The 12,263-nt window shown below is 42.0% G+C and overlaps 1 protein-coding gene across 3 annotated transcripts in view; it reads left to right on the top strand.

Annotated features, from left to right (window-relative positions):
* The window catches only part of PHF21B (PHD finger protein 21B), a 170,427-nt gene extending 159,556 nt beyond the window's left edge, over positions 1 to 10,871 (top strand). For 2 of the 3 annotated variants that reach the window (XM_054834565.1, XM_054834544.1), the window contains 6 exons: positions 387 to 441; positions 4,035 to 4,057; positions 5,457 to 5,615; positions 6,641 to 6,716; positions 7,667 to 7,770; positions 9,997 to 10,871. In XM_054834565.1, the coding sequence (XP_054690540.1) occupies positions 387 to 441; positions 4,035 to 4,057; positions 5,457 to 5,615; positions 6,641 to 6,716; positions 7,667 to 7,770; positions 9,997 to 10,221 (642 nt within the window). In that variant the 3' untranslated portion in view covers positions 10,222 to 10,871. The remainder of the gene's footprint in view (positions 1 to 386; positions 442 to 4,034; positions 4,058 to 5,456; positions 5,616 to 6,640; positions 6,717 to 7,666; positions 7,771 to 9,996) is intronic. The other variant, XM_054834555.1, reaches the window with a different exon arrangement.
* Positions 10,872 to 12,263: the final 1,392 nt, after the last annotated feature.

Raw genomic sequence — 12,263 nt, 5'->3', positions numbered from 1 at the left:
ATTAAGATGTCACAGCAACAATTTATTACGCAGTTTTTCCCGTTATGGACGTTGTTTATCTGGTAGGCTTGGAGTTACTGTTGCAGTTTCCTCGCTCTTACCAACCTCTGGAACATATCCTGGAAATCAATCAATAAAATTTGCGATTTCCATTTCTCTCTTGTTAATAAAATCCAATTCACATCAAACTGCTCTATGAAGAATTGTTGGAAAGGTAAATAATGCAACTGTTCGTATGTCTGTCTCGGGTTAGCAACGAATATTCTAAGTCACAGATCCGACCGGTTATGTATGAGGGAAGCTCATGGAGATTGTTAATATGAAAAAGTAAGAGACAACCAGAGCGCTTTTCAATGACACTGTGGTTGGTTTCTTTTCCCCTGTAGCGGAAACGCCTTGCATCAAATTATTTGAATAACCCCTTGTTCCTTTCAACAAGAGGTAAGCATATTTTAAAATGAATATACTACTATTCTAATGACATGTTAAATATTTATTAGTGGGATTTCATATGAATTACTGCTAGGGTACCATAGGGCATTGCTTTGCGTAAGGTCCCTGCACTTTTTAGTGTGCAGTGAAAATAGATGGTTTTCCTGCAAAAACAATTGAAGGATAAGGCTAAAGGTCAAAACTGTGGAGAAACGGATCTGGAGTCTCTGCAATCAGTGGAAAATCCGATCTTTAGTATTGCAAGAACCACACAGCGAGAGGACGGATTGAAGAAGGCAGTGTTGCCAACCCCAAGTGCTTAAAAATGTATATTGAAAAATTGGAATTCAAAAAATAATTATTATTCTGGGTTTTTCATTTGCTTCTTTTCATCACCTTTAAGAAACTGCTGCCCATCCTCCAGGGCTAGAAATTTACCATATCTTTTGCTTTAAAAACTATGGCTAAAAAACCCACACAATTTTTCTGACTCCAAGAGCTGGAGCCATAAATCTAAATTTGATGGCATTGAAGATGCCTTCCAATCTTGTATTTACAAGAACTTTAGATGCTGAAACTTTCATGGTAAAAGCCTTGAGAATGAACAACTCAGAGGAGCCATCTGGGGATGATGATGATTAGCTCGTGTGAAGAAGCGCATTCCAGGAAAATCGTGCAACACATAAGGAAGGCAAAGAGTTCAGAGGTGGGAGATGAAACAAGGAGAACACTGAGTACACTTTAATTCTTCAGACGAGGCCCATGTAGGATTTTGAGAGAGAACGCGAGAAGCTTGAGTTGCACTTCAGAAGAGGGGAGAAAGCCAGTACAGAAATGCGATTGTTTCCTTGCCCTTGTGTTGCCTGTATAACTTAGGCTTTACCGTGGTGCATTAGAGGTAAGGGAAGACAGCCCTTTTTCTAAGCCAAATATTATTTCAGCATTAGAAGCATTTACAGGGGCAATTTCAATTAAGACGTGAAGTTTTGACAGTTTTTCGGTGTTTGCTTGATATCCCTGTCAAGCGTCACGTTCGGTCCTTGAGATTCACCTTTCTGGCCCTGCCTTGACTTCCTGCGCCACAGGATCACCAGCTGAAATGCAGCGGTTCTTCTCTCTGCCTTCAAAACTTCGTGTGCTAGATGCAGACAGTTGCCCTACTTACCATATGCCTGTAATGCACAGGGTCTCAGAGGACAAGAGGGGTTATTACATGGTAAACAGCTACGATGACATGCCTCTTAGCAGGAGCCCATGCTCATGTGAGCCCCAGTGGAAAGAACATTATTCCTGGCTTAATTTTATCTTCAAAATTAAAATTATAATTTATTATTTGTCTTATCATAGCACTTGTTTTTCCCATGTAAACACATGGGGAAAACCAGGAGAGAATGGCAATGTTAGCAGGCCGTGCTGTTAAGCCCCTGGGTGGATTTCATTTAAGTTAGGGTTTGATATCTCTGACCTTCTTTCCACCATGCCTTTCCCTTTTTATTTACAAGGAAGTAGGCAAGTGACAGAGCTCCAGCGATGCGGCTGTCTCAGAGCCACTTGGAAATCAGGACTCGCTCTCCTTAATTGTTAATTCCTCTTTGAGTCCTTTATCTCTGGTTTTCCCGGCATCCAGAATCTGCGCTGGGATTCTGCATATTCTGACAATTTAAAGCTGGACTTGTTTATAGCAGGATTCCCCACCTCTGTAGGGATTTGTTAGCTATGTGCACCGAACGCTGTTGTGCCGGATGGTCTGTAAGCTCTGAACCGAAGGCAGCTTGGCGCGGCAGCGGTGCACTTGTCGGCTTCGGCGCAGAGCTGACTGCCCCTCCTCCTATAAAATGCTCGTTTAAAAAAGTTGTCTTCAGTTTAATTTTTCAGCGACTAGAAGGCAGAAGCAGACACGCTTTCAAATGTTGAAAACTTTATAGTAAAAGTGAGCTGGAAAGAGAAATACACAAACTAAAAATAAACCCCTATGAAGTACAGGAAACAGCTGTCATTTCCAGAAATGCAGAAGAGAACAATTCTTGTAAATTTTCAGCAAAATGTCAATTAATCAGGATTCATTTATCTGACAATGTCTTACCTGAAATGAGGTCACATCCCCTGACATGTATCATTTGGAGAAAAGACTCTTCAATTATCAAGCCTGTGTTTATCTGAATAACATTTATATCCCCTGAGTAATCGCAGTGTCGTATCGCGGCGGATCTCTATGTGTGTATTTGTGTATATGAAGTGACATCTACAGATTTTGTAAGTCTGTGATTATTTATGGAACTCATTGCCAAAGGATGCTACAATTGTTGGGGAAAAGTAGCCAAATTTATGGAAGGAAAAAAAAATCTATCTAAGGCTGTTAAATATAAAAATTGGGATGCAGACTCCAGGTTAGCAAAGGCCATAAACTGCTAGCATCTGGAAGGGTACTTCTGGAGTAGAAAAATTTACTCTGTGCTTGCCCTGTTCTTGCACTCTTCGCATGAGTGGCAGCACTGGATGCTGTTAGCAAAGGACTCTGGGCTTTATAACCTTTGGTCTAACTTAGGTGAAGCTGTTCCTTCGTTCTTACGTTCCTCTTTTTACATGTGTGTGAATGTGTCTGCATCTTCACGTGTATGCGCACATCGGTGCATAAAATGAATGCGTAACAGCAGGAAGCAACTCCCAGGTCGGTCTGTATATGATGGATCACGTTGCGGGGGCTATATTGCCATCAGTGATCAGAGAGGGAGCTGAAGAAGGACAGAAGGACAGAAATATCAGTTTGGTGGTCTCCAGTTTAACCCAAAGAAAGGCCCCTCCATCAGCTGTTTGTCACTGAACAGCATGCATCAGCCTCTTACAAATCAGCAAGAAAAATTACAACCCACTGTGCGGTGTCCATAAAGCTGTTAAAATTTTCTCGCTTTTTATTTTTGGACCAAAGTGTGACGAATTTCACAAATATTTTTATGAAAGGCTTGGCCTGCTTTCCAGTGAGCTCTGATGGTTCTTGTTCTGATCAGGCTGTGAATGCAATCACTACAGACTCGGTTCACCAAAAGGTCAGAAAATCTTGGCGTTTTGGGTGGGAGTAGTTTGATGATAAAGAGTTGATGATAACATAAAGCTCGCTCCCACAAGTAGCTGACCATTTTGGCCATGAATCAGCCGAACATTTAAACATGTGTTTAACGGTAAGTCAGTGGCACCGATTTCATACTCCTAAGTTAAGCGCCTGCTCAAGTGCCTTGCTGGTTCAGGGCCAGACTGTTCATCACCCAGCAGGCTGAAGCCCTTAAGAAAGACTTTTTGACTACTGGCATGTGGAGAGGAGCTCCACGTGAAAATTTCTGAAAATTTGAAACAGAGCGTGCTTCTCATACGACGACATTTTAGCATCAGATCTTCGGACACGGGATTCCTGCAATGTAATTTTTTAAATCTCAAGTGCTAATTCCACTGCTTGCTGTTGCATTCTGTGCTGCCGGCATTAATTTTGGCAACGTCATGATCTCCTGTGTCACAGCTTGACTAAAATTACTCCCGTAGCTGAGAACTAGCTTTCACTGCAGTGTTGTATTTCTGACTAATCTGTTCTCTGCCCTTCTTTCATACGCTAGCAAATGAGGATCCATTCTGGAAGGTATGTGTAGCAAAATTTGTGTATTATCAGTGTCTTTCTCATCACCGTGTAATTCAGTGCTTGCTTCCGGTTATTGTAGTCTCTATCAAGGTACAAAATTGCAGTATTCTCTTTGCATGTCATACGGCTTGTGTGAAACATCTCCCACTTAACTAAATCTTTGAGCCTCTAAGTTAGAATTTCAAAGGGGTGAACTCTTGGGCTTTCATATGCAAGGCTTGAGTTTAATCCCTTTGTAGAATCCACTGACTGAGAAATTGCTAGTCCAGATTTGTGGGTTTAATGAAAATCTTAAGAAAAATGAGTAAACATTTTAGTTTGTATAGACTAAATCTCTTTACATTGAGGTTAAAATAAAGACTTTTTGAGCAGGTAATTTCTAAAGAGTTATGTTTTGGAGAGCAATTTTTTGACAGAACTGAGTTAGAATTCAAGATATAAGCCTGACTAAAACTATAACGAAACATTATAATTAATATCCCTAAAAATGAAAATTTGCTTTTAGAATTAACAAAGGTACAAAATTATGATTCTTATTCCTGCAAAAGCACTAGGAAAATTTTGGGTTTTTTTTTTTTATAATGATTCACAAGCCATGAGAGTTTGAAAATCAGTATCTCCTTTATTAAAATGCACTTAATTATACAAAGAGTAATTAACGTTGCCACCAGATTAGCATAGCAATTTACTACATGACATTGTAACTTTGTTGATGAGTCTTAGTTCATTTTATATATTGCTTCAGACAAAGTACTAATCAGTCTTGTTGGAGAAAGGTTGTCAGAGCAAGTCTGAGCAGAGAACAATTAGTGCCAGGGAGAACCGAGGGACGGAGGAGCCCTCTAGAGGAGTTCTCAAAAGAGGGTACGTAGCAAAAGGTTGTGCTCGAGCATACTGTTTTCCTAGCTGCTCTTTGAGGCAATGGGCATAAAACATGGAACTTTGCTTTTTCCCCCAGAAACTTTTCCTTCCTTGTTTCCTTCTGCTTTGAACTTGAAGGACAAGTGATCCAGATATTGACTTTGACCCATGCTTCAAAATAGAGTTGCACGTGGTGATGGCGGGTGTCGGAGTGACACATTGTCAAAAGCAAGTGAAATAATTCCTACATCACAAGCTGCCTATATTAGTTGACTCCCTCTTGTGTTTGATCAGTTGTTTTTTATCTTTCTATCTGTTTCAATTTATGGAACTTGCTTCTGACTCGTCTGTTTCTTTGTTTGTATTTGTTGCTATCATACACCATTATTTCTGTCTTCTTCTACAGCGGCCAGGGTGCTTTTGACAATTAGATTTTTCGTTTGAATGAGCTGTCTGCTGCAGTAGTGGCTTTGAATGCTGCATAGACAGAAGTTCTCAATGGGTTGACTTTACCCAAGCCATCCTTCTTCTCTTGCAGAATGAGATCCACCACGATGAGCACTGCACTGCTTGCAAGCGTGGCGTTAACTTGCAGCCCTGCGGCACATGTCCCAGAGCATATCACCTCAACTGCTTGGACCCACCCCTCAAAACTGCTCCCAAGGGGGTCTGGGTCTGTCCAAAGTGCCAACAGAAGGTAAGCTACATGGAACATAGCACGCCAAGAAAAGAAAACGGGAGAAACCTCGAATTTGTCTGCCACTAAAGTAATCTAACCTATGGTCACAGCTTAGGGCACTACATTAGCTCGGGTAATACTGAGAGGCTTTTAGTACAGTTTGCAGCATTTGTTTCTGGTATTTTCATTGTCCTAGAGTTAGGACATACACTGAGTGCCTCAGCTTCCCTGTAATCACATCTGCTGAGATTTGTCCTTTTAAACTGTCTCTTCATTTCCTTTGTTTCCCTTCTTTACAATAAAGCCACCAGGATGTAGCGTTGCCAGACAAGTAACGTAAATCTTATAGACGACGGAGACAGTGTCAGGAGGAGACACTGTTCACCAGTGGATCTGAAAGCTGTCAGGAAAACACTTCCTTTTCTTTAAATCATGTTTATTACACGGAGCTATTGATCATAGCCATGTCAGAAATGCTAATTTGTCTAGTTGCTGTGAATAATGCTGATTGCATGAACAGGAAAACAATTACTAAAACAGTACAGTGCCACTAAATTGTAGAGTGGAGGCTTAGGTTTTGTGCCTTAGAATTCTTTATATTTAGCATTGAGATCACTGTTATGTTCCTTTGAAAATGTCAAAGGGAAATTTTAGCATGCAGTTGCAGAGAGCAGAGCAGCCCAGGATTAGATCTGCGCAGTCATATTTTCATATGGACCGGCAACTTCTCCCACACTGAGAAGACAGCTCTCCTGACAGTGCGGAGGTCTGCTTGTCAGGGACCGAGAAATGTCTTCCAGCCACGGCAACAAGAAACAGAGGATTTGTAACCTGTTTGGCAGTGCTGTTTATAGTCATGTGTAAAGGAGTAAGCCCCAAGGGAGATTGCTACTCAAATTATTGTCTCGTTACTTTTCAGCTTGCAAATTCTGAGACAAGGCCCCTAGATCTGGTCCCGCAGAACTGTGAGGCTGGAGGAAAAAAAAAACATTAATGCCTGTCTTTGTGGAGTCCTAACTTTTTATTGTTTCCTGGGCTTATAGGTGTTAAAGAAAGATGACAATGTGCCATGGACTGGAACTCTGGCTATTGTTCACTCCTATGTTACTCATAAAACAGGTAGGGATTAACACAGCTAATGACAAGGCGTTCTTTGCTCATGACGGGCGATGCCATTTGAGTCCTTCGTGGCACTAATATTAAAATGGCGTTGTAATGCTACCGGGTATCACGACACTGTTAAGCAAAGGGCCGTAAGGGCCTGTGGCTGGGAAGAGCAGGTCGCTTTCTCTCCCTTTCCCCTCAGTCTGCTCCTTCGCTGTCTTCTCTCTTTGAGAAAGCTGAGATTGATCCCTCAGGAACTTCACTCCGTGGAGGAGGCTATCATCAAAGTGGTGCCTTCCTGAGAACAGGACTGAAAACAGGATTTTGAGGCAGAAGCGTATCAGGCTGGGAGGCAGAGAGACACAGTCAGAGTAGGCAGAGCCATGTAATTGGGTATGTAGCACGATGCCAGACTAGCGTCTCAGATACTACAGTAATATCAGCTCCTAATTGTTTCGGTATTATATCAGAGTCATTAGTATCAGATGTCGTACGATAGCTGTGCATTGACCGTTACTCTTTTTTAGTTCTCTGTTGCACTCTTACAATGGGCTGTTTCAGGCATTAGACTGTATTTGTAAGGAGCTTTGCAGGGGTCTGGTACTGTTATGATGGTGCTTTTCAGCCAGGGTCACGAACTATTGCCATTTTGGGTGGCTGACCTGTTCTTAAATACTATTCACCTCTTTCTTGGAGTCCTCCAGGACCACATGTGGTCCAAGGATTAATTTTAATGCATCTCAAAGGTGCAGTATAGGTTTTGGATTGTCCTGCGTTCTAGCCATTGATGTAGACTTATGCAAGCAGAAACTCCAGATTTATTTGGCTGTACCTGCCGACAAAATGCTAATGAGACCTGAAACTCACCATTCAACATACATGCTTCTGCTTTTGGTTGTCAAGCGCACAGTTTTGCCGTGTGTCCTTTTCTTAACTTCTGCATCCTTAATCTTATTGTTCCGTAGTCAAAGAAGAAGAGAAGCGAAAGTTATTAAAGAGAAGCAGTGAGCTGAAGAGTGAGCATAGACAGTTAGAAGAAAAAGATCGACTTCTCAACAATGCAGTGAAGGTAGGACACCTGACTGGGGACACAGAGTCTCCTGCGGAGATGCTTATAAAGAATTTATGCTTGAAAACCTGGTGTTTTGTGGCTAGAAAATGATTTGTGCTCCCCAGCTACAGATGTTCAAGTGTGTTTGTGTTTCTCTCTGAGGAAAAACGCATGGGTTTTCTTTATGCAGAAAAGCAAGCTGCTTTGGCAGGCTGAGGAGGAGAAATCACCAGTGACTGAACTCCTGTTGCACGCAACCCTTCCTCCCACAGCATCGCTGTGCCTGCCTTCCATGTAGCACCATACACAGCTCTCACCTGGCCAGTGACTTTAAGACACTTCCATTCTCCAGGGGAAAAGTTCAGCCACAAGCGTGTCCTCCAGTGGCACCTGCTTGTTCATTAGCTCAAAACTCTTGAGATTAGGCAGAAATAACCATCGTTATTTGTCTTACAGGCTGAACGTTGTAACGTCCTCATGACTGGAAATGCATTCACAATCCTTTTCTCTGTGAACTCGTTTCAAAGCTAAATGTTGGCTTAGAGATGTCTCCCACACATACTGTGCTATGAGGACCGCTCTCAGGCCGCGATGAGCGGGCTGAGTTCAATGCCACAATTCCTGTCCTTCATGGGTGAAAGAACTTATTTGGGGCTACCTCACCTCAGGCCCACTCTTAAGGGGTAGCTAGCATGGCAGTCTTGATAAATATTTGAAACTTCCTTACCCTGGAAAAATCAAAGTGGCAGCTGCAGGAGTAACTGGTCACTAGTTGTTTTACCACTACAGTTATCCAGAGGAGGCATGTTAAAATATTTATCACATTTAAAATAGAGTGGAAGGAAAGCAATAACTTATTAAAAGACATCACAGTGGGGAATATTCCCTGTAAGTGTGTATAGCCACCATCAGCACTAATGGAAACACACATATGTATGAAGAAGTGACTCTGGGGTACAGAGTATCTTTAGTAGGTAGGACAGCGCGGTGGGATGAGGTGTTCAGAAAAAGAAAAGCATTTGGGGATGCAGTCAGCTATCAGGTGTGTATCAGGGCTGGCAAAATCACGAAGATATCCACCTAAGCAGAATCAGATTCTTTCAGTGGGCCACACTGTCTTATTTAAATGGTAATATCAGCTGATGATTATATTTATTGGAGATATATCCACTTGAAAGGAGAAAAGCAATGAAAGTTGTGCCAGCACAGAACAATTTAATTTCTCACATTTGCCTTACCAGGGATTTACATTAAAGAGAAAACCCTCATACGCACCACAGGTGGAATGGTATTATTTGGAAAAACAGAATGTGATTTATCCTTCACCTGAGATGTCATCTGTCTAAACCCACCTCTGACCAGGTTTTCAAACAACTTGACTTTCAAGTGAGCATTTGCCCCTTCCCCAGGACTGGAGACCACCCCCCTACCCCGGGCAGTCTAGACCATAGCCAAAGAGGAGCAATCTGCAGACAAGTAACCAGTTTTGCCAGACCCCTGAGCCCACTGGGAGAAAGAAAACAGGAGGGAAATGAGAATTCCCGATTCTTCCTTATCTCTTCTTGGAGATGAGGGAGATTTGGGATGCCTTCGTTTGGCTCCTGCTCTCACGCTCGTTTTCATGTAGGTTTGTATGAAATGTTTGAAATGATTGTGGGGTGCCGTTTGGCCACCCCGTAGGAAAAAGGCTTTCTTCTGATGGCAGTGGTATATAACAGTAGCGTCTTAGATCAAGTTTTCTGCCAGAAAAATATTGACATCATGTTTAGAGAGATCAACTCATCTTCACAGTACTGACTCCCTAAAATGCGTGGCACGTACAAAATGCATCGCGGTGAGGTTTATCCCTCAAGCGTTTCTCAGTGCCATTTGGTAAGATTTCGACACCTCACTGGTGGCTTCGGTACTTTCCAGTGATACAGCTATTCCAATCCCGTGCCAACCATCCCTTTGGAGTGCAGAAGGCATTTCTGCCAGGCGGTCTGCGGGACGAGGTCGGAAATGTCCTCTGGATGCATTTGGACTGGGATGAATGTTGTTACCTTAGACAGCTGCTGCAGCATATGCGGCGCTGGTGATTACTCCGTTCGTTAAGCTGTGGTTTTGCTATCCCCAAAGGAGAATATACTTCATTTGAGCAGGACGTGCACTCAAGACACAAGAGGATGTTTGGAGAGATGTTTGACACCAATTTGAATGTATTCTCAGTCTTTCCTTCTCTCTCCTCTTCTCTTTATTTGACAGAAATGCTTAGAGCTAAAAACCAGCCTGTTGGCCCAGCAGAAAGGGACTCAGTCATCACTGGAACGTCTCAAAACCCTCATTAGACTGATACAAAACGAGCAGATGATTCAGGTTACCATGACGACCACCACCACCTCCTCCCTGCTAACTGTCCCCTGGATCAAACCCTCCTCTGCCTCCGCTGCCATGCACAAAGCCTTGCAGCAATCACAGGGTAACAACTGACAGAGCCGGCTGCGAGACGGCGAAGGAAAGGGGGGAAAAAAAGAACTTTATACACATGCGCAGAGGAGAGATTAAACTGAAACAAAGGAGAGAAGGAACAATCTCAGTTTTGATACGCGTAGAAACTTGCAAACCAATCAGTCCAGTTTGTAGGTCACTGTGGCAGCAGGTTCCCATGGAGCGGGTTGTGCTGCGGTTTTGTATTTGCCGAGACCTTCAGTGCTTATGAGATTTTTTTTGTTATGTTGGCCTTAATGTATTTATGACTGAGGATGACCAGGAAAAGTATGGCCGGTAGGACGTGGGATATCCTTTTGTGGGGAGCAGACAGGTTTCCAGTTCTGCTGTAAGGGGGAAAAATTTTCAATGCAAAGAGTTAGTGAGCTAGTAGAGAAGTAGTTGGGCTGAAAGCTGTGTGTGGGAGGGAAATCGGTGAGATGATGATAACCAGAAACTGAACTGCTTAGGACTCGACATGAATTCTTATCAGAGGAACAAAGTTGGCCCCATTGATTCAGGTGACCTGGAGATGGGGCCGTTTTGACCAGAACGGCGTCATGGACACTCACAGAGCCTTCGAAACAAAAGATCCGTTTTTTTCAGTATTATTAGAGTTGAGAATTGCAGATATTTAAATAAAGAAACTGTATGAAGTTAGCGTTTCTAGTAAAATATTGAAGTATTTTCATGCTGATGCTTCTGTATATGCGTTCCGAAGTATTTAAAAAAGTATGACTGTAAAACTCCTTACTTTTTTGCAGGTCCTTTTTACTTATTTTGCTATTGGTGTATTTTTCTCATGGAGTTTTTGTGCAAGATTTAGCATCAACCATAATAGTGGATATCTTTGGCAGGTTGGGTTTGGTTTTTAAAGAGATTATTTTGGGGGTTTTCTTTTTTGTTAATTTTGGATTTTTTCTTTTTAAAGAAAAAAAGCAAATAAATATTCTGTTTTTTGTTTCTTGCCAGTACAGATAATATGCCAAAAAGATAACTTTACATTTTTGTACTGCATTTTTATTGTTAAAAATATGTAACGTGATTTATTATTATTATTATTATTCTCTTTCTTTTTTGCTTGCAGAAATATCTGCTGAAATGGTACAGGAAAAAAAACTGCCTCAAGGGGTTGTTTCTCATACTGGATAATATCAAGAGTTTTGGGGGAGGGACAGGCTGTGGAAAATTTTAAGTGTTTGTTGGGGTGGTATTGGTTTTTTTTTTTTGAAACTTGATTCCTTTTGAAGCTTTTGTTGGATTTTTAGCACATTTGGGAAGCGTTTAGCATTAGCCTGAGAAAAATCCCAGTGCACCTGCTTGTTTCACTAGCTAGTCTTCCTGATACTGCAAGGGTCCGCCTGGCCCCCCCTGTAGGCCACAGAGCCCCCGTCACCCTGCGGCCTGCCCGGGAAGGTAGTGATGGGCACCCCGGTTTTTCTCAACGTCGCACACACACGCGCGCGTGCGCACACACACACAGACACCAGATGCCATCATCTCTGTCGTTTATGAGTTCTCCGTCAAATAGCACAACAGGTACTTAAGGAAAGCGAGAAGCCACCTGAGCACGACACAAGGCTAGTCTCTCACATCAGCATATCACATGGTGCCGAATAGCTTTTTTTTTTTTCCTTTTTAAATAATAAAAAAAAAAACCACACACACACGAGGGACTGGCTTTTTCCGTCGCCCATCACTAGGCAGCACATGGTCCCTTCAACCATTTTCACAACTCCGGGAGAAACTGTGCAGTACTATACAAATCTATTTTAATACACAACACTCGGTTGAGCAAGATTTTTATATTCTTTTATTGATGAACAAAGTGAACTAAGTAAAACACAATTGTTATACATTGGTTATTGTATGCCAATTATGCATTCTAACGTGGCTTGCAATGTAAATGTTTTCAGGTTTAATGATTTTTTTTCCTTCTCAGACAAAAAAAAAAAAAGGAAAAGCGTGGAAGGTTGAATATGTGAAGAATTTCTGAAGAAGTGTCTTGGACTGTTAAAAGTAGTTATTTTGAAAAGGGGACTGTC

This window comes from Grus americana, chromosome 1, assembly GCF_028858705.1.
Source record: "Grus americana isolate bGruAme1 chromosome 1, bGruAme1.mat, whole genome shotgun sequence".
Taxonomy (NCBI): Eukaryota; Metazoa; Chordata; class Aves; order Gruiformes; family Gruidae; genus Grus; species Grus americana.
This window is presented reverse-complemented; position numbering and strand designations above follow the sequence as displayed.